The sequence below is a fragment of the Brachionichthys hirsutus genome, chromosome 14, assembly GCF_040956055.1.
Source record: "Brachionichthys hirsutus isolate HB-005 chromosome 14, CSIRO-AGI_Bhir_v1, whole genome shotgun sequence".
NCBI lineage: Eukaryota > Metazoa > Chordata > Actinopteri > Lophiiformes > Brachionichthyidae > Brachionichthys > Brachionichthys hirsutus.
The window spans coordinates 11,756,531-11,781,301 of NC_090910.1; the positions used below are offsets into that span (position 1 = coordinate 11,756,531).

At 49.9% G+C, this 24,771-nt stretch overlaps 1 protein-coding gene across 1 annotated transcript; it reads right to left on the reverse strand.

Annotated features, from left to right (window-relative positions):
* Positions 1–342: 342 nt before the first annotated feature.
* On the reverse strand, positions 343–19,801 carry LOC137903850 (cadherin-6-like). The gene is made up of 11 exons (XM_068748012.1): positions 19,565–19,801; positions 12,671–12,965; positions 10,555–10,674; positions 8,623–8,790; positions 6,877–7,064; positions 4,632–4,885; positions 3,284–3,420; positions 2,490–2,611; positions 2,020–2,137; positions 1,596–1,847; positions 343–845 (listed from the first exon to the last, which is right to left on the reverse strand). Exons 1-11 carry the CDS (start codon positions 19,799–19,801, stop codon positions 343–345), a joined length of 2,394 nt encoding a protein of 797 aa, XP_068604113.1.
* Positions 19,802–24,771: the final 4,970 nt, after the last annotated feature.

The window sequence follows — 24,771 nt, forward strand, 5'->3', positions numbered from 1 at the left end:
GAAATACATCTGTTGGTTCGCAAAACTGCTCGTCGAAGGGTCCGTCGCAAGGAGCCTCGGAAAAACAAACGAGACAAAGAAAGAATGGGTTTAGATATATTTGAGCCTGGTGTACGCTCCATATACACACCGAGAAAAAAAGGCTCGACACAAAGTCTTTTCACTGCACCCTTGCAACAAAAACAAAAAAAAAGCGCAACTAACACTGACAGGACACACAAAGCCTACGTCTGTTCACCGGAGGGACGACCGAGCGCTCGGAAGCTCCGCCCCTTTCACCACAATCGCCCGGAAGTTTGAATCGCCTTTCGCTCCTCCCCTCGTCTGTGTGCCGGGCTCTCGTTAGGAATCCCTGTCGCTGTCGTCGCCCCCGTACATGTCTGCCAGTTTCTTAAACCTGGGCCCCCACTCGCTCAGGTAGTTGTAGTCCTGGTCGCCCTCGGTGGTCACCGACTCCAGCGAGCTGAGGGACTCGGCTACGGAGCCGTTCCCCTCGTAGGCGTAGGTGGCCAGGGAGTCGTAAGGCGGCGCCGTGGGGTCGCTGTCGTTGTCCTGGAGCCTCTGGTTGATGAAGTCTCTCACGTCTCCGTTATTGTCCCGGGTCGGGGGCAGCACGAGCCGGCGAACCGGAGGGTAAAAGGTCTCGGGGACAATGTCCCGCCTCTGCTTGCTCTCCTCGATGGCCTCGGGGTTGCGCAGCGTTCCGATATCAAAGGCCTGAGTGTCCTCCTCTCCGCCCCCTTCGTCGTTGTAGCTGACGACGTTGTCTCTGACGTCCTCCTTGGAGATGATCAGAGGCTCCTTCTTCCGCTGCCTCCTCAGGGCGGCAAACAGCACCACGATCACTGCGAGAAAAACAAAGAAGAAGTTAGTCAGGCGGCTTCCGCTGCGCTCCCTTTGTTCTCGAGTCCAGAGAGCGTCCAGGGGGGATAGTCGATGCTGGATGAGTTTCACCGATGCTCACGAACTTTGTCTTGCTTTGTAGAAGGTTGCATTGTGTATTCAGAACCACTGCAGCTAAAGATAACTAAGGGATGGGCTTTGAGAAATGATCCTTGTGCTGCTTCTGCAGCATCAAATCGTTTAAAGGATGCTTGTTGGGTTGCAGAAGCCTCATCAGGTGCTGCGTAGACGGGACACCGAGTACGCCGTTAAACCCAAAAGGATTTAAGCTAGTTCTGACGCATCTGTGCTCCGTCAGGACTTAAAGGAAGGCTCGTAACGTAAGCTGGTGGAGCCGCGCCTGCAAAGAGTGGCATTATGCTTTGGATCCTAAAGCGTCACGTTGTGGTGCAATAAAGCCGAGCGCTCCATTTCCCCCAGCTGAGACGCCGTAGATCTTCTGCTCAAATCAAATTATCATGTCAGCCGTGGTCACTGGCAGAATTACCCGCCCACAGGAAGCAATGAATCACATTAAGCAGTGGAATACAAAGCTGTCTCCGTAACACCTGAGAGGTGCCTGGCCTTCGCCGAAGCGCCTCCAGCAGCGGTCGGGGGAACCTTTAAATCAGCCGCTCAGTTGAAGATGGGAATGAAAAACAAATATTTGCGAGATGCGTTTCCATGCGTGCGATCGAACCGGCCACACTCACTGAGCAGGATGATGACGCAAAGCAAGATGGCCACCAGCGCTCCCGTGCTGAGCCCCGCCCTGGCCGTGAGCGCCTCGGCGTTGCACAGCTTCATGTTCCCCTCGCGGTCGCAGCTGCACACCCTGATGGTCAAGGTGCTCGTGCTGCTTTGCATGGGGAACTCGCCGTCCGAGATGACCACCGGCACGTGGTGGACGCTCTTCTGTAGGCTGTTGTAGCTGTTCCTCCGGGTGAGGATCCACGCCGTGTTGTCTGAAAACAGAACGCCAGCGGCGATCGATGACCTCAACGAATATTTCAATGAACTCCACTCCCGATTTCATTCGAGTCCGCCGGCGTGCTTTTAGTGCATCACGCGGTTACGCTCAACAACAGGTGAAAGTGCCTCACGGGAACATTACGCCGAACCCGATGAACGCATTACCTTTGTTATCGCGGATGGAGAAGTTGGCCTTCCCAGAAGCCTCCTGGGCGAGGCTGAAGAAGAACCTGTGTCCTCCGAGGGGCTCGTCGGGATCGGTGGCGCTCACGGTTTGTATCCGCTGCAATAAATAGAAGATGCTTTTTGATCAAGGAGCTTAAAAATGTCGATGAATATTCAGAGGTCTTTCTTTTTTTGTGTAAACATGTTCAGGACAAATGAAGTCGGAACCCAGAAGTCACAGTTTGAGTAAATCCACCTTTACCAGGTGCAAAATCCTTTTTATATACAGTATATACATGTATATATTCTCCATTATAGAGCTGGTACTTATCCCACCCGTATTATTGTGCTGCTTCACACGTGACAGATTTACAAGTTCTCTCTGAACTCCACTAATCACATTCTCAGCCAACGTGTCGGTGGAGTCGAGGTGAAACCGTGACGACCGCTTCCTGATTGGTCGTACCAACCTGATTAGCCTTTGCGTTCTCGCAAACGAACGTCTCATAATTGGTGGCAAACGTCGGCGCGTTGTCGTTGACGTCCAGCACCCTGATGTAAACGGGGACACGGCTGATCTGCCGTGGGTTGTCTGGGACACAAGAGAAGCACGCGTGAGTTTCTGTATACCTAAGATGATGAGGATTCCACGGCGGGTTCGGCCGCCGCCTGTGACGAGGAAGTCGACGACAGAGTCTCACAAGTTGGTCACAGATGTTTTAGCGCAAACCCGAACATCGAGTCACCGGTTCGAGGGTTTTGTAGCCGGGACGCTAAAGACGCTAATGGCTACCTTTGTGCACGTCAGCCATTACAATAATCTGAGATGAGAATGTGTTTCCTGTGTGGGTTAACAAAATGAGAGACGCCCCTCCGGCGTTTGGGAAGTGCTGCCGACATGACAAAATGCAGAACAGAACTAAAGAGAGAAGGCAAAATTAGTTATTGGACGAGATCAATAACTAAAACGGTGAGAACACGAGTCTATTGTTGCCATGACGAATATAAAGCTGAGGAAATGGATTTTCTGTAGAATCTATGGAGGCTGAAACGACTCGTGACGGAAGAGTCGAGTTTGCATTAAATTAAATTAAGAAGCTTCTCGTTCATTTGAGTTAGAATAAAAAGTTATTCTGGTATCGATTTTCTTTACTGAGACAAATAAAATAAAATAAAAAGCCCCCGGCTACCGGGTGAACTGGGACGGGTTGCTAAACACGGAACTAGAGAGACGGTGACGTCCCGTTCGCTTCGCTGCACTCACTGAACTCCGTGGCGATGACGGAGATGTTGTGCCAGGCGCTCTCCTCCCGGTCCAGCTCCCTCAGGATGTACACCGATCCGTTGCCCGCGTGGATGTTGAACACTCGGTCCATGTCCGTGCGCCGATCGATGGTGTACCTGCGCAAAACACACGCGGGAATCGGCTTTTCGGTTCGTGCTTCCCGCGTTCCCTAAAGGCGTGGGACGTAGTCGCTCTGGCGTTCCCGAGAGTGGGAAAAGCTCGCATCCGCTAAACTGACAGCTGGTGTGTTTAGAGGAGTTCCAGCGGGCAGGAAGTGCTAGAACACGTCTGATAGGTGTGATGATGTCGTCTGCACAAACTGAACTCAAACCCCCTCAGACCCAGTCGGGGTCCCGATGCGCCGCCGCCGCCGCGCCTCCTCCACCTCCTCCCTGCCTGTTCTCCCACAGCGTTAGGAGGTCTGACCGTAACTCTAACCTCGTTAGATCCGCGTCAGCCGAGGGTTTTTTTTACTAATTGCTTTCCTAATATTCCCAATAATTCAGCCGCCTGAGTTTAACCTGACTAATGTCTCCGTGGCGACAGAGCGCCGCGTCCTCCTGACCGCAGCATTCAAAACGCTGCGCTCAGCGGGCAGGAAGGACACGCAGGGTCGGGACGGGGATTGGGTTCCCTGCCCGCAGGAGCTACAGCTTTGTTTGGTGCAAAGAGTTCTTCTTCGTTGGTGCCAGGCTTTTCACTGGGTTTCATACCAACAGGAAGGGGAAGCAGGTTCAAGGTTAGCGTCAAAAACTGAAGCCCAAACCTTCATTTTAGGTGAGTTTTAACGAATATTCAACGTGAAAACCTTCCGTTTACTTCGTGTTTGTTCAATAAGCAGTTGGTCCTGATTAGCTCGAAGCTAAACCGAGTCCACGGGAAGGACTGCAATGCGCCGTCTCCTCTTTTCCGCGTTGTGGCGAGAAGCTGGAGCTAATAAAGATAAGCGTCTCGGTGACTTCCTCATCTCAGGCAGCCCCCCCGGGCGTCCCGGGTCCTTCTCCCGCACCGCGTGGCTTTAAAGGCCGCGGGGTAGCTAGCTCCTTGATGATGGGTGATAAAAGAGAATGATATTATATTTGACACCTGCAATAAAGTGGCGGAACTTCAACCTTGAGCACCAACTGCCTGAGTGCGTCGTAAAAATGAAAAAGTCTTTTGAGACGGCGTGGACGGTTCGCCTCGCTGCCGGTACTGAACGGGACGCTCCGATCGTTCCGTGTCCCCGTTTTGTGTCCCAGCTCGGGACATTTGAAGCAAGCGGATGCTACTCACGATGCTTTCGTGTCGCTTCGATGTCTTTTCAAGTTCGGGGACTTCGAAGTACCTGACGAGGCTGTTTTTGTCGTCGGGATCGGAGGCGCTGACGGAGCCGATGGCGGTGTGCTTGGCGGCGTTTTCCTTCGCCTCCATGACGTAGCTGGCGCGCTCGAACACCGGCGGCTCGTCCACGTCCTCCACCACGATCTTGACGCTGGCCTCGTCCCTGAAGGGGCCCACGGAGAAGAAGCGGGGGTTGATGTGGGAGTTCTCCACCTGGATGCGGAGGCTGTACTGACGCTTCCGCTCAAAGTCGAGAGGCTGCGGGAAGGAAGAGAGAGAGAGCGACACGTTGTTCAGCTTTAAACATCCGTCTGCAGAAACGCGTTTGGTTTGTGAGCATCCGGCCACATTTAGTTTCAGGTCGGATCCATTCCGGAGCGTCTCCTAATGTCCTCGGCGTCCTGTTCAAGGACGCTAAGAAGACTCTGGACGGACACACGTGGGCCAGGCCTGTGAACTTTTGGCCTTTGAAAGCCTTTTCATTCAACAGTTTGGTGGAGAAGCTTCAAAACGACGCGGTCGGATTGATGTACAGAAACAGCTGGCAGCGGTTTCACAGACAACGACTGAAAGACTTCTCCCATTGGTCGAGGAGCTATTTATTGTTTCGGTAATATGCATCGTTTTCGTTTCACACAGCAACTTCTTGAACGTTTGTGCTTTTTCAACTTAATTTCCTCGATGAAGCGATCGATCAGACGCGTCTCTGCCGTCGGCTGGGGAACATCTGTTCAGCTTATTTATTTATTTTGCTAAATGAATAGATCAGACTTCAGATCAGCGCGTAAGTAACAGGAAAAATGTGCTTCGGATTGTTTGTGGATGATAAGACTGAGAATTGTAAGACAAATAATAACATTGATGACGCTTTTATTTTAGTTTGAAAGTTCTGCATCAGATCCAGAAGACATTTTTCATGAGGTTTCATATCGACTGTGATTTTTGGTGAGTGATTTGAATACAGATTTTATGAGATGTGATTTTTTTTTTTTTTTTTTTCCCAGACAGGTATCCGGATCGCTCTCAACACTTGATGGGATCTAAATTTGACCGAGACCCATCTTCAGATTTGTTTTCATTAAGATCCATTCAGCAGTTTTTCCATAATTCTGCGAACAAACGCTGTCAAACGGAAAAGACCGTTTTCTCCAGCCACGAATCTCTGCCCGATACGAGCCGCTGCTTCTTTGAGCGCGGGAGGAGGAGCCGGCGATCCGATGTGACTGATGCGAGCCGAGACGGGACACTTGACAAACCCATTTAATTAGAAGGTTCAGAATTAGGGCAAGCTCACTCCCTACACAGAGCCAGCCCACAAAGTGCATCCACTGCACCATCACCGCGGCTACCAAAGGCAATTATGTCACCCCCCCTCCCCCCCACTTAATGATGGCATGATCGATCGAAGAGGCGCTTGAAAAGGCATCTGGAATGCATCGGAAGCAGACCGCTGAATGCCGCGATCCATACGGAGCGTCGATATTTCTGCTTTGCTCTGATCTTAGAGGAAGGATGAACCTCATTGAAAACACATGTAGCTGCTGCCCGTCTGAGCGTATGGAAATAAAAACTTTATTTTGCTTTATTGAGCGCAGTTCATTCTTTGAGTTGCTTTCCCATTTAGTTTTTTTTTCCAGCCCATTGAGAAAGGCGATGTTTGCATTCAGTCAAGGGTGCTCAAACCCTGCTGGATAAAAAAAAAAGAAAAGGTGTGTAGCTGGAAACCGGGAAGTTGTTCTTCCCTGTTTCAGAAGAATAAAGGCCTGGAAATGTTCATCAAAAACGAGCTCTTGGTCTGGATTATTTTTTGACAGCGAGCAGCTAATCCCAAAAACAAAGGGATGCTGCAGAAAAGAAAAGCCCCGCCCCTTCCCCTTTAAAGAAGATGTCTGCCACCGGATTCGGCCTTCCATTGGCTCCTTCTCTCCATTCTTCTCCACCTTCCTCCCATCATTTCTCAGCTGCCAAACGTTTAAATATTCTCTCTCTCTCTCTCTCTCTGTCGTGACTCATCCGTCATCGCCCAGCTGGACCCGTTCACCGGCTCGACCCTGAACACCTGCTCGTCTCAATCACCCTCAATGATCGTTGCGTGTTCTGGGAGGAGGGGGCGGGGTTAACCGCTTTGATTCTGATTATTTCATTTTTGCAGAATCTGGGTTTTTGTGGAATACTGGTTGGAGGCGAGGCGACTAAATTTAAAAACGCCGTCTAATTTAAACCGCGCGGCGTACAGGAGGTACCCTCACCTTCCTCAGGATGATGATGCCGTCCTGCGTGCTCCTGTTCGTGGCTGCATCAAACATGCCGGGGCCGTCACTCCCGATGATCCTGTAGTCCATCTCGGCATTCTCGCCGATGTCGGCGTCCACGGCCCGCATGGCCCCCACCACGGCTCCGGGCTCGATGGACTCCGGTACTCTGAACTCGTACAGGGCTGCGGAGAAAGACGCGATTTGGTGGTTCCGTAAAAATTGGTTGTTGAGTACAGAAAATGAAAAAGCTACATAAAGAAGTGTGCAAGAGATCGAAGGTCACGTTCAGCTTTTCACACCAAGACCAAGCGATGCTTCTCTTTAAAGGTTTAATCGAAATTAAAATCGAGAAAAGCCCCGGAATGGAAGATTAATTCACAAAAACAACAATCACAACCCGGCCGCCCAAACGGCATCGGATGGCCGGAATCTTTTTATGACCCCGTTAGTGAAAAATGAAAGAGAGTAAGCGGGTCAGGGAGAGAGTGAGTCACAGCCAATCAGAGCGTGGCGGCGTAACAGGGGAGGGGGGGTGAGGCACGTGGAGATCAGCCGTGCAGCGGCGTTTCATGAAGCACATTTCATTTAAGTTAAACTCTGAGTTTAGGGTGAAACATAAATTCCAAGCCAATTTTCTCCATGTGAATTAATTGCCTCTTTTACCCCCCCCCCCCTTTCTTTTGCGAGTTGATTCCAGTTCCGGGTTGGGATAAACTGACGGCTGTCTGTCGGGACCAGCTGTATCTGGTCCGCTTAAATAAATATCGGGTCTGCGGGAGGCGGCGGGCCCGTGGAGACAAACAGCAGCGACACGCTAATAAAACACGCTGACAGTGTCGGCAGGTCTCTGGGACTCTGACACTTGCCTCCGTGCACGTGCACACACACGTGCGCACGCGTGCATCGAAAGCGCCGCGCGTCGGGGAGGTTTTCCTCGGCTAGCAGGTATTTAGCATCGGCTGGAAAGGAGGAGGCATCACTCCGGCAGACAACAATGATATCGCTTCCTGACACTCTGCCTCCTCTGGGTGTCCCATTACAATATCTCTTCCTCTTCCTCCCTCCTTCCGTCTTCCCCTCCGCCCTCCCTCCATCACGGGCTTGCCTTTCTGTCGTCCCACATCACTCTTCCTCTATCTTCCTCCTGTCACCTCCTCCATCCCCGCCGTATCCGTCCCCCTCGCTGCTCATTCATTGGCAGAGCAGTTGGGATGACAGCATCTGCCCCCCCCCCCGACTAAAGTCGGAAGAGGGAGTGATAAATGGAGAAGGAGGTGATGGAGGGAGGAACCGGGTGTTTACGGTGCGTTCAGTGTGCGGTCGCCGCCGGTAATCTGCCTTCGCAAGAGAGGAAGTGAGACGGGCGGCAAAAGAAGGGGAGACAACGTGTGGGACTGAAAGGGAAGAGAAAGGAAGGATTGATGATTGATGAGTGGAACAAAAAGAGGGCAAAGTCCAGCTTGAGCAGGACTTAAACGGGGGCGGGGATAAAGCTCAGCGAGCGTCCTCTTCATTTAGGGATTAGATGCACTTTGCGGGACCCTTTGCTCTGTCAGATGGCTCTATATTTAATTATTCACTGCCTTTAAGCGGCCCGCCTCTGTGGCACGAGCCCCAGCGCTCGCTGCGGTAATCCAAAAGCATTTTGAAACCGACACCAGATGGGGGGGGGACTGGCACCGCCTCGCGCCAGCAAAGCGCTTCTGTGGATGAGCGTGGGGGGGGGGGGGCTGTACTCACTCTTGGTGAACCGCGGCGGGTTGTCGTTGACGTCAGAGAGGGCGATGCTGACCGTGGTGGTTCCCGAGAGCCCGCCCATCTGCCCGGCCATGTCTTTGGCCTGGATCACCACCTGGTAGTTTTCCTTCACTTCTCTGTCCATGCCAGGCAGAGCCGTCTTGATCAGGCCTGAGCAAAAACACACAATTATTCACGAGTGTTGATCTGGGAAGTCATCTTCACACGTCGATCTGTAGCGTGGCGGTCAAGTTCATGTTGCCGACTGGCGTCAACATTGTTTTAGTTCTGAAATGAGATAACAGGAACAAAAGGCGGGTCTGGGGAGGAGCAAGGGGAGGAGTCAGGGGTGGATACCATTCTCGCAATCACAAGACAGCCACGCCCATTTCTTCTTCACCGCCTCGTGGAGACAATCAGGAGGACGACTGACTGATGAAGACGTTTCGCCTCATCCTTTACGCAACATGAGGATAAATATTCATCTGTTTAGAATCACGCATCTGAACGAAACCACAAAGCACATTCCATCACTGAAAGGTCAGAGGTCAATGCCGGTCCCGGCACTCTTGTGATGTCACTGCTCAGTGGGCCCAGCGGCCAATCAGCCCGGACCGCAGCGCGTTCGCCTCCCACATTCATTCCACGGCATTTATCTCCTCTTTGGAATTAAGGCTCCCGACGTTCAGCCTTTCATGTGCCGAGCGGTTTCTCACTTCTGCGCTCCGACACGTCAGATCTGGAGTTTGGAGTCGGGACAGAGACCGAGTGAAGCCGTAATTGGCAGCACATTCAAAAGGTGCGCTGCATCTCCCATCAGTGCCGGCAGTAAATGCTGTCTGCTGCTTCGCGTTTGGGTTTGAGGCATCATAAATAAGAACCAGGTTGGGGGGGGGGGGGGGGGAGAGTGGGAGAATAAAAAAAAGACATTTCACCCTAAATAAACCGCTTTGACAAACTTCACAGCCGGAATAGAGAAACTGGAAATCAAACAGCAATGGAGGAGAGGTTGCCGTGGCGCCGTTCAAAAGGCCCCGCCCGTACTTTAAGCGGGGAAAAAAACAAAAACAAGATGCAACCTCTTGCCTTCCCTTTGTAGCACGATGGAATCTGACGGACGAACGCGGCGCCACACCCGTTTCCATCTCTGCTTAAACATGACAATGCACGGACACCGGGGAGGCGGGGAGGAACAAGTCGCTCGTAAAGCGACGTCCAGGCGTGTCTTTTGTGTAAAACGGGAAGTCAGCTTACATTCCACATGTGGGATAAACCAAATTACTGTTAATCCCTCCGCTAATCTGCAAATGGATTTCTGTTTTTCCTTTTGTTTAAGCAAAAGAGACGCATTCCAAAGCCCACGTTAATGATTACAGCTAGCAGGCGGCTATTGTTCTAGCTCCCTGCGACGAATCCCGTCACCTGCCAGCCTACGAGAGGGGGCGGGGCCCAGGTGAAGCCGCGTTAGTTTACGTGCACTTTTCTATTTCTGCTTTGGATCTGTTATCTAGATTTTTCCGCGCGTTCGGAATAACGCAGGAAGGCGGCGAGGCCGTCGGCGCCGTCGGAGCAGGTGGGCAGGCCGTGCGAGCTTCTCACAGAGCCGCGGCGATGCTCGTCATTTCAGGACGGATTTCTGCTCAATTTTGTTGAATAAAAAAAAGAAGCCCTCATCTTTTGATTCCGAGTACAAACGCGGTCTCTGACTCACGCCTGTGATCAGATTTCCCTGCAGCGGCGCGGGAAAAGCTCTCAGCACTGCCCCGGATGTCATTTAAGGAGAAAATATGTTTGATGGAACAAAACCGGCTCGAGATACGGGCTGGCGTTCGAGTTTTAAAAAGGAACGGAGGACGAGTTTCAGCAGGAAACTCCTGAAACACTTTGGTTTGAGAACGTGCATAAAGCCGCTTTCCGGTTCACGCCGCCACTCACCGGTTTCCGGGTCCACGGAGAAGTACGGCTGACCCTCCAGGATGCTGTACACCACCTTGGCGCTGTTCCCGTACGTGGAGTCGTCTGCGTCCGCGGCCGTCACCTGAATCACCGAGGTGCCTGCGGGGGGGGGAAGAGAGATCAATGACGATGGTTTCGATCAACTCTGCACCTTCTGACGAGGCGCCGGCTGCTCTTCTAATCGTGACGGATGATTCTCTCTCTCAGCAGGCAGCCGACGCCCCAACCTTTTTCCTGCCACGGACCGGTTTCATGCCGTGAATTTTTTTCGCGGACCGGGGGGGGGGGGGGGGGGTATGAATAAATATTTAATATCAATATCTACTCACCATAAATTGTGGTCCCAATAATTACTTCTGTCCTTCATGGTTTTTTGTTTCATAAATTCCACGCTAATAATCGATACAACGGAAATTGTATACATTAGTTGTTCTTTCTTCGCGGCCCGGTAACAAATGCCTCACGGACCGGTACCGGGCCGCGGCCCGGTGGTTGGGGACCCCTGTATTAGTGTATCCACCAATCCGGAGTGCCTAAGAAACCAAATATCAGCGATCCATTTCCTCTTCCAGAGACGAACAAAGGGAAATGGTTCGCCGGGTGCTACCTCCCAAATGGCGCCTTGCGGGGCCGAGCGTCGCCTCATTACATGCGGTAGGAAATTAATTGAGGAGAAATATTTAATGGCAAACCGGTATAAATATAGAATTGTGTGATACAATGTGATAACGACCCCGTGAAGCTTGATGTCGGTCGTCTGGGCGGGAAAGATCGGAGTTTTCCCGCTTTAAAATGAACGTTATCCGTAAAGGATGCTGCGATATGGGGGGGGGGGGGGCAGCCAGAGAGAAAGACCACGGCTGCCTGATTTGGTGAAAGTGACAGTTTGGGAAGATCCTTGAGAAGGTTCACCGAACCTTGATCACTAATACCTCTAACAAGGGAATTAGGCTGAAAGCAGCTTTCCTCTTTCCCGGCACGCCGGCTTGTAGAGGAATGTCACTGATCCACATCAGCCATCTCACTGCTGACTTTAAGCTTTGGGGAAAAAGGCTTTTCTGACAATCAAGTGAGGAATAGTCATTTTTTTCTTCTTCTTCTTCTGCGGAGACGGTAGATTAACGCAAGCGTAATCCTTCAGCTGTCAGCGTCCGAGCGTCCGAGAGACGGCCGTCGGAGCCAGGAGACCAGAATAAAACTCCGTGGACGCCACCTTTAAAGGGGCAGCGTCTTGACGCTCTGCCAAGCGGTGACATCACACCTCGGCCGTTGCCATGGGCACCTGTGCTGCCCTTTGATAAGTGCCGGCCTCTCTGCTGAGGTTGCCGGCCCGAGTGAGAACTGAGGACAGAGTTCAATCCACGTCTTCAAGCCGGCATTGATTGGAAACCTTTTCATGTTGTCGATCTGGAGTCACCAGGCCGGAATGTGCTTTTAGGCCGAGTGCACGGTGAACTGAAGACATCCTAACAGCAAACGGTGCTCTGGAAGCAGAGCTGCAGAGCTCCAGAGCTCCAGAGCTGCAGAGCTGCAGAGCTCCAGAGCTGCAGAGCTCCAGAGCTGCAGAGCTGCAGAGCTCCAGAGCTGCAGAGCGGCAGAGCTGCAGAGCTGCAGAGCTGCAGAGCTGCAGAGCTCCAGAGCTCCAGTCATTCAGTTCCGACGCTGGTGAGTAAATTAAATACTGTTTTAATAGGATGCTTCCCTGTACTTAAAAGATGATCTGCAGCAGGGCGGCAGCCATCGCAGACACGCTTTACCTTGTTTATTATCCGCTCATAAAGCAGCTCCTCGTCTCTCAATTAATTAGTCGGGGGCTCTTTGTTGAGCCCGCGTCATTATTATGATTGATAAAGCCCCATTGATCCAGTAAGACTGGGACATTAGAACGTCTTTATCCCGTTTGAATGCTCATCCTATTCATCCAGCTCCTCACAGAACACCTTCGTTTGTGTAAGCGCTCAATTACCGTCTCTTCTCTGATCAATAGCTGCCATTTTACACATTCATAGTAATTCTCTGTACCTGCTGCACACAAACGACGTCAGTCATCACTTTATGAAGTTTTCGTTTGTGTATTTCTACTCTAATAACGTACCGATGTCGGCCATTTCGGCGACCCTGGCCGTGTACAGCTCCTTGGTGAACCGGGGCTCGTTGTCGTTGATGTCGTGGATCTTGATGATGAACTCGGACTGCCCCTCCAGCGCCTCGTTGGTGGCGCGGTCCACGGCTTTGGCGTTGAGGATGTAGTAGGCCTTCTCCTCCCTGTCCAGCCTCTTGGTGGCGTGGATGTCCCCCGAATTCTCGTCTATCTTGAAGAGGGTCCCCGCCCCCTCGCCCATCAGGACGTAGCGCACGCTCCCGTCTCCTCGGTCCGCGTCCGAGTGAAGCTGCGGATTTAAAAGACAACAACTCGAGCGGGTTAATGAAATTCCACTTTTGCTATTTTTCTGTCGCTAATCTTCATATTTGCTCCGTGAAAGCTTTCCCGTTTGCTTCCCCCCCCCTCCCGTTTGCTTCCCCCCCCCCCCCCCCCCACACACACATATATTTATCTCAGGGAACTCATCATAAGCCGGTCCAGTCCTTCTCCTACTGCCCCCCCGCCCCCGCCCCCTTTAATAAACCAAAGATGTGGTGGTGATTACAGGGGTAGGTGAAGGGCAAAAGGGCCCACGCTGCGTCTGGATGTGTCACCGTGGTAACCGGGGCGACTCGGCCGGACCGCGAGGCTCCCAGCGAGCTGTCTGGAAGCGTTCTTGGCTTCGCCGGGATGTTGTGCGTCGCAGCTGGGTCAGGTGGGGGCCTTCGGGTGGGGGCCTTCAGGTGGGGGCCTTCAGGTGGGGGCCTTCTCATCGCCTATGAGAACGCTTCTCCTCCCAGCTGCTCGCAGCTTTACTAATTCACGCCGTTCCATCGCCGCCGAGTCGAGCAGCTTTGTGGATTAGCATCTTGAACGCTCAGAGAAACGACTGCTGTCATTCCTTTCTCTGTCGGTCTCAGAGAAGCCAGTCAAGGGTTTTTATTTTTTGCATCCCCGGATCTCGACTGAAGCCGCGTTTCATTAACCGGCTTGAATTCCGCTCAAAGCCACTCCTTTATTCGTCTTCTTGTCTTTTCTTCTAGCCTCTGTCTCGCCCAGCCAAGAGACAGTCCTGTTACTTTTATTTTATTTTCTCTTCTCCTTTACAGTTTGTTCTTCCAAACAGAGACTCGCTTGGCTGAAAACAATCCCCTTCAACGTTATTATCTTTCCCCTGCTGTTATAGCTGCAATGTCCTTTTCCATGATTGTCTATCACGCCGCCGATCTCTGCCAGCGCCGCAATCCGGCTAATAACTATCGAGTCCACTTCTTTGGGCTGAGATGTGAAATAGACAGTGAGACATATGCTTGCATTTCTATGGAAACAGAGAGATACCCCCCCCCCACCATGAAGGATATATCCTGCTGTAACCCCATCCCTCTCAGCTGCCCAAGGAAAATTTACTGCTGCCCTTCCACTCAAATTAAGCGGGGGGGGGGGGGGGGGCTCTCAGGAATCAATGTGGCAGCCCGACATGCTTTCACAATGGCTGGTTGATCAATTTATATTGAAAATACAATTAAAGTGCCACCAGGGGGAGAAGGGAAAGCCACATGTGCTGCCAGTCTGGCCACCGAGAAGCTCTGGCACGTCGATAGCCGGCCTTTTCTCCTCTGCCCTCCTCGGGTACCGAATCGTAAATACATTTTTAAAAAACTTCAAAGGCTATGACACGGTAGCTAATAATACTCGGACTTCTGGGACAGCTTCACATGCAGACATTGATTTCAGGACTAAAGACTTTCCTTTTTAACAAAGCTTGTAGTTAATCCATATCAAGATGCTGTCATAGACAGGACTGTTGGCGCCGCCGCCTATAACACACCCTCCATCTGGTTATTCACGTGTTATAAATATATGTCAGGAATCTCTTTCGCTTCCCCGTAATTGTGTGCTGTCTCTCCCTCCGTTTGTCCCTCTTTGTGTCTCAGTCTGTAGGTCCTTCTGTCCAGAACCTGGACCTGTAGCTTGTCTGCTCTCTGTCTCTTTATCACTCTCTCTCCCTCTCATTTTGACTCCCCTCCTACCTGTCCTTGTCTCTGTCTCTGCCTCTCTATCGTTGTCTCTCTGTCTTTCTACCTGTGTGTCTCTCTCTCTCTCTCTAAACCCAACCGGCCACTATGAGTCTTGGGTTCAGTCCAAGGTTTCTGCCTGTTAAAGGGAAGTTTATTCCTCTACCTCCAAACTGCTTGCTCTTGTGGGACAAGCTGGATTCTGTCTTTCGCTGCGACACCTGTAAAGTGTCTTGAGATAACTTTATATTATTATCTGGCGCTATAGAAATAAAAATGAATTGAATTGAATTAATGTTCTACCACAGACTATTTAAAAAAATAGACATAGAAACTGGTTTAAAAAAAAAAAGACGATGCTAGGAAAGTCGCTGCGCAAGATGATGAAAAGAAATCAACTTGCTTTCAAAGAACAGTTGAAAAAAGTGGATTTGCATTGGAAATAGATTTAAATATTCTCACTTTACAAAACACTTGAAAGTCACAATCACGGCCAAAAAAAAAAGACTAAAGAGGATCTTTTCACAATCGGGCGTTTAACTATTTTATCATCGACGAAAGCTTCCATTCAAGTAGTCATCTATGACACCGCGATACGTCCAACGGTTGGCATCTTTCAGAGCAGAAGATATGCATTTCTATTCCCACGTCCTTCATCTTGTAGTTTGAAGAGGCTGGGAAATGAAGTGGTACTCATCAGACATCTGTGCGCGAGGACCCGCGAGCAGGCCGTCTTTGTTTGTGGAATTAATCAGCTTCAAGTCTAGCAAATGTTAGCGCTCGCCTCGATCTGGCTTCACTCAAGTTCAGCCAAGAAGAAGGGACTGGAAGTGGGCTGCTAAGGGCAATTAGCCAGTTAGCCTTTAAGGGCTTGTATCCTGGCCTGTCGAGAACTGGCTGCCTTGTAGGTGGCCAGATGGTAGCCTCGGACGAAGCACAGAAATAGTCTATCAAATACCCGCTGAAGTGTAAACGTCAGATATGCAGTCAGCACTGCAGAGACTTAAAGGTGAAGCGTCGTTTGACATATATGGAGCTTCTCTCTTGTTTTTTTTTGCTGTTTTCTTTGCCCTCTGCACAAGTTCCAGCATGTTATCTTTTAATTACGGCTGATTCTGAACAGTTTGCATCCGCTTTGCTGCAGCGGCGGCCGAGGACGCCGATGTCATGGCCTCACTTTTGTTTCTGGGATTCTGAAGGATTTTCATCCAAAAAATTATCCTTTTGTACAATGGATCCCAAATTGATTCGGGCATTACTTTTGTATCAGAGTTTTTTTTTTTTTTTGCATAGGAATAATTTCACTTTTAATTCACCTACTTTGTTTTTTTGTTTTTAAACTTGTCCAACAAGAACAGGGTCTGAACGTCTGATAATATAAATCCAATTAATCTCACCCTGACGAAACCAGCGGGGAACGACTGTCAGCTGCTTCGGTGGCGCCGGCGTATCTCGATCTGACGTTGCTTCGGCCTTTGTCAGACAGATGTTTGCCTCGCCTCGTCGCTGCATGACCTCATCGCACCCCTCCCAACGCCGCGAAGGAGACGGGTAGAATTGAAGTCGCTCCCTCCCAGCGCACGTGGAGGAACTTATCACCTAATCAACAAACACTGCCGGTGCATGCACCCCGCCGCTCGCATGGCGCGGGCTCAGCCACACTGCAAACTCCATGCCAAGGTGCGCAGCTGGTAAATGAGGAGGGCGGGGGGGGCAGGAACAGGAACCAAAATCACCGTCCCTCCAATGCACAACCACACAAGTCTCTGCACCTTTCCAGTCCTCCCCCCTGGGTAGCTCCACCGCTGACTCATTCCGGACAAGGAATGATTTGCCTTTCGTCGGATTCCCAGCCCATTACCGGAGCGTTGCCGGCTGGCGTGCCTCCGTGCCTCCGTGAGTGAGCTTGTGTTTGTTTGCATGTGGAGGACATTGCTTACTTGCTAGGGACTACGATGAGGAGTCTACCCACCAGGCCTAGAACCACTGGGGCCTATCAGCGGCTGTAAATACTTTATGAGATATGATAGTACAGCACAAACACTCCTAAACCACAGGCCATTAACCATTTTCTGTGGATATGTGCCCTTTGGTAAAGTAAGAAATAATGAAATAAGCAAACATCCTCTTCCCCCCAGTGACAGCCCAGGCCCTCCGAGGCCTGCGTGCCGCTTGCCTGCTAATGAGAGGCGCTATGCAATTCGCCTCCTGCAGGAAGGAAAAAAAAAAAATCCATTGGCCAATACAGCAAGATTAGCCAGATTAGAGCCCCCCCAGCTCCCCGAGAAGACGCTGCCAGAGTCGGCTTTTTCCTCCCCTTGTCTCGATCGCTTCTGTTAATTCCTTCCTGTTCAAACCGCTTTTGTTCCGCTTGTTCAGGAAAGATTAAACTTTCATTTGTTCGCACTTCACAACTCGATAAAGCAATCGTGCAAAAGTGTGTGTGTGTGTGGGGGGGGGGGGATGCAACTGGCAGAGATTGAGTTTACGAAACAACCGGAGACGGGATGCTGTAATTCAAGTGCGGTTTCATCATCCCATCTTTCGCCGCGTGGCAAAGAGCTGCTCCTCTGCTTATAATAACCTGCCATTGTGTTATTTCCAATTCATTTATTTTCTTCGGAACGAGAAAAAGCTTTTTGTTTTTTTTATTTCTGTCGTTACCGTGATGTCAACTGTAATGGTAAAAGCCTCTTCATCTGATTGCTGTTGTTTTTTGGTTCGTACCGGCGACAAATACGCGGAAGCGGATTCCACCTGAGGATGCGGAGTCCACCCGAGGATGCGGACTCCACCCGAGGATGCGGACTCCACCCGAGGATGCGGACTCCACCCGAGGATGCGGACTCCACCCGAGGATGCGGACTCCACCCGAGGATGCGGACTCCACCCGAGGATGCGGACTCCACCCGAGGATGCGGAGTCCACCCGAGGATGCAGACTCCACCCGAGGATGCGGACTCCACCCGAGGATGCGGAGTCCACCCGAGGATGCGGACTCCACCCGAGGATGCGGACTCCACCCGAGGATGCGGAGTCCACCCGAGGATGCAGACTCCACCCGAGGATGCGGACTCCACCCGAGGATGCACTCGCTCGCTCCCGACGCTCAACCAGGTGCGCCATTTAGAGGCTCATTCACCACTTACACTATCTAGCAATTAACAACCAGTAATTGGAATCAGATAAGACGTACGTACGACTCGCCGATGTGACGACGGACTGGAGAGACAACAAAGGGGACGGATCCCGGCTGCACGTGCTCGGGAGGAAAGCGCATGCGCTCGGAGCCATGACTAAGAGTGGCACTCAAAGGCTGATCCCTTAATGGCGTCTTCAGTCAGAGGGGCTCTCAGGGCCCCAGCTTTTGGCTCTCTAAGTATACACCACCCTCCGATAATCCATTCTTCTTCTGCTATTAGTCCCTTTACAAGCTAAAAGGAGAGTGGGACATCAATCACGGCGCTCTGAAGACAAAGTGGTTTGATCAGGCTCGTACTTACTTTTGATCTTCATTCGTTCTTTCTTGTTCGACTCTCTGGCTTTTTCTCCGACGCGCTCGCCTCTTGCCACGGCGAGCGTTGCAATCCGTTTAGGCCGGGGCTGAAAGTCAACCCTCGCATCGGGGAGGATGTATGTTGCAGAATCTCATTTGGGTGGACGGCTCTATCCTCCGTGGACGCACCGCGGGAATGCAAAGCACTAGCCCCCATTCAAGTCCTCGCACAAAACCGCCTTTCTCCCCCCCCTAACCCCCCCACTCAGCCGTCCTGACCTTGTGACGATGCTTCACAATCTCCTCAATTACACTGCAGGTTGGACTAGGCGAGCGGCGTCTTGACTTCCGCGCCTGCCGTACGTAAAGCGTGATTTGGCTGGTGTTCTCGTGCACCCACCCCCCCACCCCCGTTATCTGGGTCAGCGTTCTGCTTTCACGTTGTTGGACAAATACGTCCTTCGGAGGAAGTCACGTTTCGCCGCAGGGCAAGGCCGCCGCTTTGTGACGGCTTGATGTGAGTGAAATAGACGGCGCTCAAGAAGCTGACAGTAAGCACAAAATATGTTGGACAGCCAGCAGCAAACAAAGGCCGAGGACGAAAGGATGGGAGACCGACAGATCAGAGCGTCACGCCATGGCAGGCTGATTCTCGTACCACCAGAGACGGAGCAAAGACCGTGTTCCGAAAACCGAAGCGTCTCGTCAGCTGCAGATATAATTAAACATGCAAACCTATCACATGTTGCTCTTCACGGAAAACCAAAATCACGTATTCCATTTTTTTGTTTTTTCTCGTTCATTTGGGGATTTCACAATAAGACTCTTTATAAATATGCACCGACCAGAGAATCGAAACTAAGCAGTTTTTAAATGGGCAAAAAAATAGCAAAGGGTCAAATGTCGGCTAGCATGAAGTTCAAGTTGTGCTGTTTGCAAAGTCAAGACAATAAAAAGCCCAGAAGAAGAAGGAGCGAGGACAGAATGGGGTATCGTGAGACCTGAGTTTAAATCAAATAAATGTAAATGATTGTTTGCTGTAATAACCCGTTGGATCACCCCCGAGATACGCAATAGGACAGGAGAGGCATGGATCGATTCTGGAATATCAGCTGCACATCTTGAATCCATGTCTTTAAGCCTGGAAGTGAAACCCTCCCACACGAGTGGGCGCTGCGTTCACCAATGACCTTTCACACATGTTGTTTTCGCTCGACGAACAGCCCGATGTTCGCCATCCGTTGCCGATCAATCAATAAGCGATGCTATTACTTCAGCCCCGCTGCTTCTGTTTCCTGCCCTGAGCGAGATCAGAGGAAAACGGACCCGGTGCAGACCGGGATCCGCACCAACGTGCTTACGGATGTGTGTTGCAGAACGGCGGCGGTCCTCTACCTTTCCGACATACTGCATGTCCGTTCCGGTGTACTCCTCCAACAGAAAGAACTGGTTCCACATCCAACCTCTTTTGGAGCGCCTGAGCGGAACGCCGTTGGCGTCCTGTCCCGTCAGCCCCGTGGAACCCCTCCGCCCCCCTGTAGTCCTTCGCAGGGCCCTGAGGCCGTACCCTGGAGAGCTGAGGTGGGCCATGGCCCAGAGCGCCATCAGGACGCAAACCTTCCTTCTATCCATGCCACCGCGGCCTTCTGTCTTCTCCCCCCCCTCGGTGGTCTGTGTCCGGTGGTGGCTGGTCAGAGTAGTGGGTCAGTCCTCATGCTGTAATCTGGTGAAGTAAAAAAAAAAAAAAGACGCTCCTCGGGTTCACATAGGGGAGGGGGGGCACGTTGGACCTGGAACATTTAAAGAGAAAAACAAGCGTCAATACAAGGAGGGCGGGAATCCGTAGTCAAGGGCAGCTTTTGATTTCCAGCCTTTTTAAAACTCACTCAAAGCCAGAAATTGTGTTTAAAAGCCTTAAAATTAATCTCAAATCGAACATAAAATACAAAATAAAGTGAATAAAACACACAGCAAATAAACAAACAAAGAAGATTGTAAATGACAAACACCTGTTCAAGTAAAATTACGAGGCAGAGTCGTTTTCACTCTGGACACAAACTTGTGAATTATTTAACCTGCACTCTCGTCGCAGTCATTTGCATTTTCTGTATTTTAATTTTAGCGTTTATCAAAGGAGGAAGGAAGACATGCTTCGGTTGTCAAAATAGAGAAGTAGCAACACTTTAGCAAACGTTAACACTTTTAAGACAGCAACATATTTCATTGTGATTGTGCTTCAACTATCAAAGGGATGCAAATGACAGTTACCCGCTCAGATATTCCACCCAAGGCTGCACAGATATTATTAAGAATCTGCTGGTTCGTGCTCAAAGGAATTTTTCTGTGCCGCCGCTGAGTGAAGGTTGCTTGTTTAAAAAGATAATAATAATAAATTCCATTTTGCAAGCCATGAACCTTAATATAGAAGGTAATAAAGTACCACATCGGTATACAGTGGGAGAATTCCCCACACTTTTAAAATGTTTTTTTTGTGTGTGTTTGTGTAAATTCTCAATTTGAAAAACAATTGTCAAAGAAATTTGAAGAAATAAATAGAAATATAGAAGACGTCATCTAGTGTCCAACAGAAAGCTGCAAAAAAATGGAAAGTTGTTGCTTTTTTTTTTTTTTTTTACAGAGTCCTTTTTACTTCTCAATTTGTTTGTGTAATTGTGGGAAAAGTAGATTTTTGCAATGCTAAATAAAACTCTTTCTCTCTCTTGTCCGATGCTACATCCTTGGAAAGCTTACGTGAAATCTCTAACGGCACGTGAACGACTTCCACCAGCCCTGATATGCATGCACGAGCACTCGCATGCTGCATGCTGCATGTCAGTGGTCGGATTGATAGGCAGGCGGCGCTCCGCCCGACGCGATAAATATCAGATTTAGAAATATTACACATCGATGTATGGGCTTACGGCTTGTACAGCATGTGTAGAGCTGCTTTATCTGCATTAAGCCTCTGAATCAACATCTAATGGTGTGCAAGGCTCGACGTGGAGCGGCCCGGCCTATCGTCACGAACAATCGGCTTCGGCACGCTTTGTTATCAGGCCCAGCAGAATGCCAATGGAGACCCGGGGCAATGTCACTCCCATCCTTTACTGGCTGCTTAAACAAACAGTAAGTTTGGGAAGAAAACTTATTCATGGCCCCCGAGGGGAGATCAATCAGGTGATGGGGGGGTTGGAAGAGTGCAATAGGGCGGGGATCTGTAATTAATACGGAATGCAGTAAAAGATGGAACCCGACTCTTCCCTCTTTCAATCTTGCGTCCCTCTCATGCTCGTCCCTCCTTCTCTCAGAGTCCGTGCCACGTTATTTATCTCCGCTGTCACACCGTTGTTGTGATTATGGATGTCATGCAGCTGGAAAGCGTTTTAGGATCAATAGCCCTGAAATTAAACCAAAAATGAATTTCCGCAGCGCTGGCCACATGCTCTCCTGAGCAGGGATTGCCTTGCAGGGGAACGGCTGATTACCCCACTGAGGAGACGGCAGCAGAAACACAGGGGGGGGGGGGGGGACTGTCAGCGATGGCATTTAGTGCAGGGACAGTTTTACAGCTGCCTGTTGTTTACAGCTACAGAACACACGGTTCTGTTAAACTGAGCTTCAGATGCTAACTTTAGCTAAAGTGTAGCATCAGAAATGGGATATTGGCAGAGGCCGACCTCACATGAGCCATAATACAGCTTTCATACAAACATTATAGATAAATATATTTGTTGGTATTCTGTGTGCTGCTTCAACACCCAAATTTGTTTTTGGTTCTCGCTTGTTTCCCTTGTCCCTCATTTAGAATCGATTTGCTATTAATGCCGGATCATCATAGAGGGATGGTGATAAGGGGTTGAGGTGAGCTCCAGCTTGCTTGACAGGCTTCTTCATCTCCGAACAGGAAATTTGGTTTACATCAACCACGGGGCGGGAAATGCCATCATGAGCCCTCAGGGCTAATGTGTTAGATTTATGTCCTCCTCGGGTAAGAAACGGCTAAAGTTGCAGATTTTTTTTTTTAGTGTTTGCTTCTATAAGTTTTCATTACTGGAACATGGAAATCCTTAATTCACGCACAGTAATGACTTCCCTGCACTTATATAACATGGTCAAATAAATTCTCCTTGAGCCATTTGTTTCTCTCCCTTAACGTGACATGTCAAGACAAATTGGAGCCACGGCTCCAGGAAGCCTGATGCAGGGCATTAACTACAGTTTTGCTTTTCAAATCAATTTGACAAACCGTTTGAGATTTTTAAAACAGTCTTAGAGCAAATAAAGGCTTGACACTCTGCATTAGCAGGAAGGCTATGAGTCAAGTCTGACTTCTAACCGTGCGGCTGCTGGGTCCGCTCAGGAACGCCGGGCTCTGTCTCCTACGACATTGTTTAAGGTCAATCAAGGTCATTGGAAGCATTGGAAATCTCATGTGACCCATTTTCTTATTTCATGGTTCAAATCTAAGGCTAAAAAAAAGGAACGCAGCGATTCCCGCTATTATTTTCTCATCCTTGTGAGCATCGCAGTGACTGAACTCCTTCCCAACAATTAATTTGCTTTATTTCCTGAGATCAGCTATAAAGAACAAACACTATTAAGCAGCCAATCAATAAGGGAACGTCGGCGCTGTCCACCCCTCCCCTCTCTCTCTCTCTCGACAAAATGGATTTATCTTTTCAGCCCGAGCAACATAAATCACATATTCATACATTAAATTAAAAAAATATGATTGATAGCAACACAGAGTGTGTACAAAACCTCACAACGTAAAAAAAAGAAATGTTTTAAGTGCAATTCGTCATCGGCTGAGTTCACAGGATCAGCAGAAGTTAACTGACATTGTTTTTAAAACTGAGGAAGTCGTTCACATAAAAAAAAACATAATCTAAATATGAACTGAAATCACAACTCAGTGTTAATGAACAGTTTTAAGTGGCTTTAAAGGATCGACTCGGAGTCCAAGAGGTGTTTATCTTGACTTTAAAGGGGCTGGGCCGCCATCTGTGTCCATCCTCTGCTGGGCAAAGTGCGCTAAGATGAGCAGATGAATTCACAAAGCGACGTTCAGATTGTGTCATACATTACAGGGCCCAGTGGTTACGGACACGTTCCAAAGGGGAGAAGCAGAGGAACACGGCAGCAAGCATCAGAGGCTGGGCCAAAGAGAAAAAGATGCAGGGACAGGGAGAGAACAAGCACTGGAGGTTGGGGGCCAGCCAAGGACATTTAAGAGAGCTGTCAGGGGGAGGCTGATCTATGAAGGACCCTGCTGGCGAAACCTATATTCCTGCATATGTGTGTGTGTGTGCGTGTGTGGTCACACCAACGTACGCAGAAGCACGTGTACTCACACGCCGGAGGCTACGCCTCAGTGAACTCGAGATGATTTTGCTGCGCGGTAACAACGCTTCCCTGGACGAAGGGTCTGCACACACCACGGCCTGTGGAGATTACATTTGGCCATTAATCTCAATAATTTTTAATAGAGTAAAATTAATATAATAATAATAATAATAATAATAATAATAAATAACATTAAAGTAAGAATTAATATGCTAGATTTAAACATGCAAACTTCTTGTAATTCTTTTGCTGTGCATTCTTGTGGTAATGTTTTTTTTGTGCGTGTGTAGCTGACTGGATGTTCTACAAACAGAACAGACTATCAAATTTGTTATATCAATTGTAATCACATGACAGGAAATGGCTTTAATTGTGCTTCGCTACAAGGTTTAAACGTATGCATTCTAAAAGAATTCCACATTGTGGATCTGCAAGCTCTGCTGAGCATTGCTCCAGGTAGCGCAGTCTTCCTCAGCTGTGTCTGGGATGGCCCAGCAGCAGTGAGCGCCAGGCCGTCCTGCCAGAGGGGACGTGGCACTGGGACTAATACTGAAGTTTAATGACATGAGAAGAGTTCTCCTCGCCACTGTGGAGGGAATTCATCACGTTGGCGCAGCACGAGACGTCTATTAGGAACCCTTAAAGGGGAATGGGGACATGTCTTGGCGACTTCTGAGGATGAAGCAAGGTGGTGAGAAGTGCTTGATGTGTGTGTGTGTGTGTGTTTGTGTGATTGAGAAGCAAAGTCCCAAACCACAACGTCTTGTCTGGGACATGTCCCGGTGTACCCCAGGGATAGAAATACTGTTTGTGCTCAGCCTCAAAGTCACACTTCACGCCGCCACTGGCTTCAGCTTAGTGCTGATATATGTGTCTCTGTCCCCTCGTAAATAAAAGCACAGAGCTTCTTCTGCTGAGAGACAGGATAGATCACGGAGTAAATAGCTGCGGGTTGTCCTGCGCCGCGGGACGTCAAGCATGGAGGGTCTTGTCTGTCTTACAGCCCTTCACATTTTGCAACTGTGTCAGAGAACTCTGCATCCTGCAAATCAAATGGGGGGGGGGGGGGCAGATAAACTGCAACACAAGAGTGATCAAAATAGGCAAAGGCATTGTTGACTCTGGGTCTTTAACGTCCTTTTATAGCCTGGATCCGATGCAGTAATGACGGCACTGAAAAGCAGAACTTTTCCATCCTGGCATTTGCGTTGCTTGAGTCGCAGCCGCCTGCCTGCTGACGTGCACCAGTGGATCAC

Excerpts from the sequence above, each read along its gene's own strand:
- LOC137903850 (XM_068748012.1), bottom strand. The coding sequence starts at position 19,801 with ATGGATAGAAGGAAGGTTTGCGTCCTGATGGCGCTCTGGGCCATGGCC. Across the intron at positions 12,966-19,564 it reads ACATGCAGTATGTCGGAAAG|CTTCACTCGGACGCGGACCG; the intron begins GTAGAGGACCGC and ends TTAAATCCGCAG. Across the intron at positions 2,612-3,283 it reads CGTCATCGCCACGGAGTTCA|ACAACCCACGGCAGATCAGC; the intron begins GTGAGTGCAGCG and ends CTTGTGTCCCAG.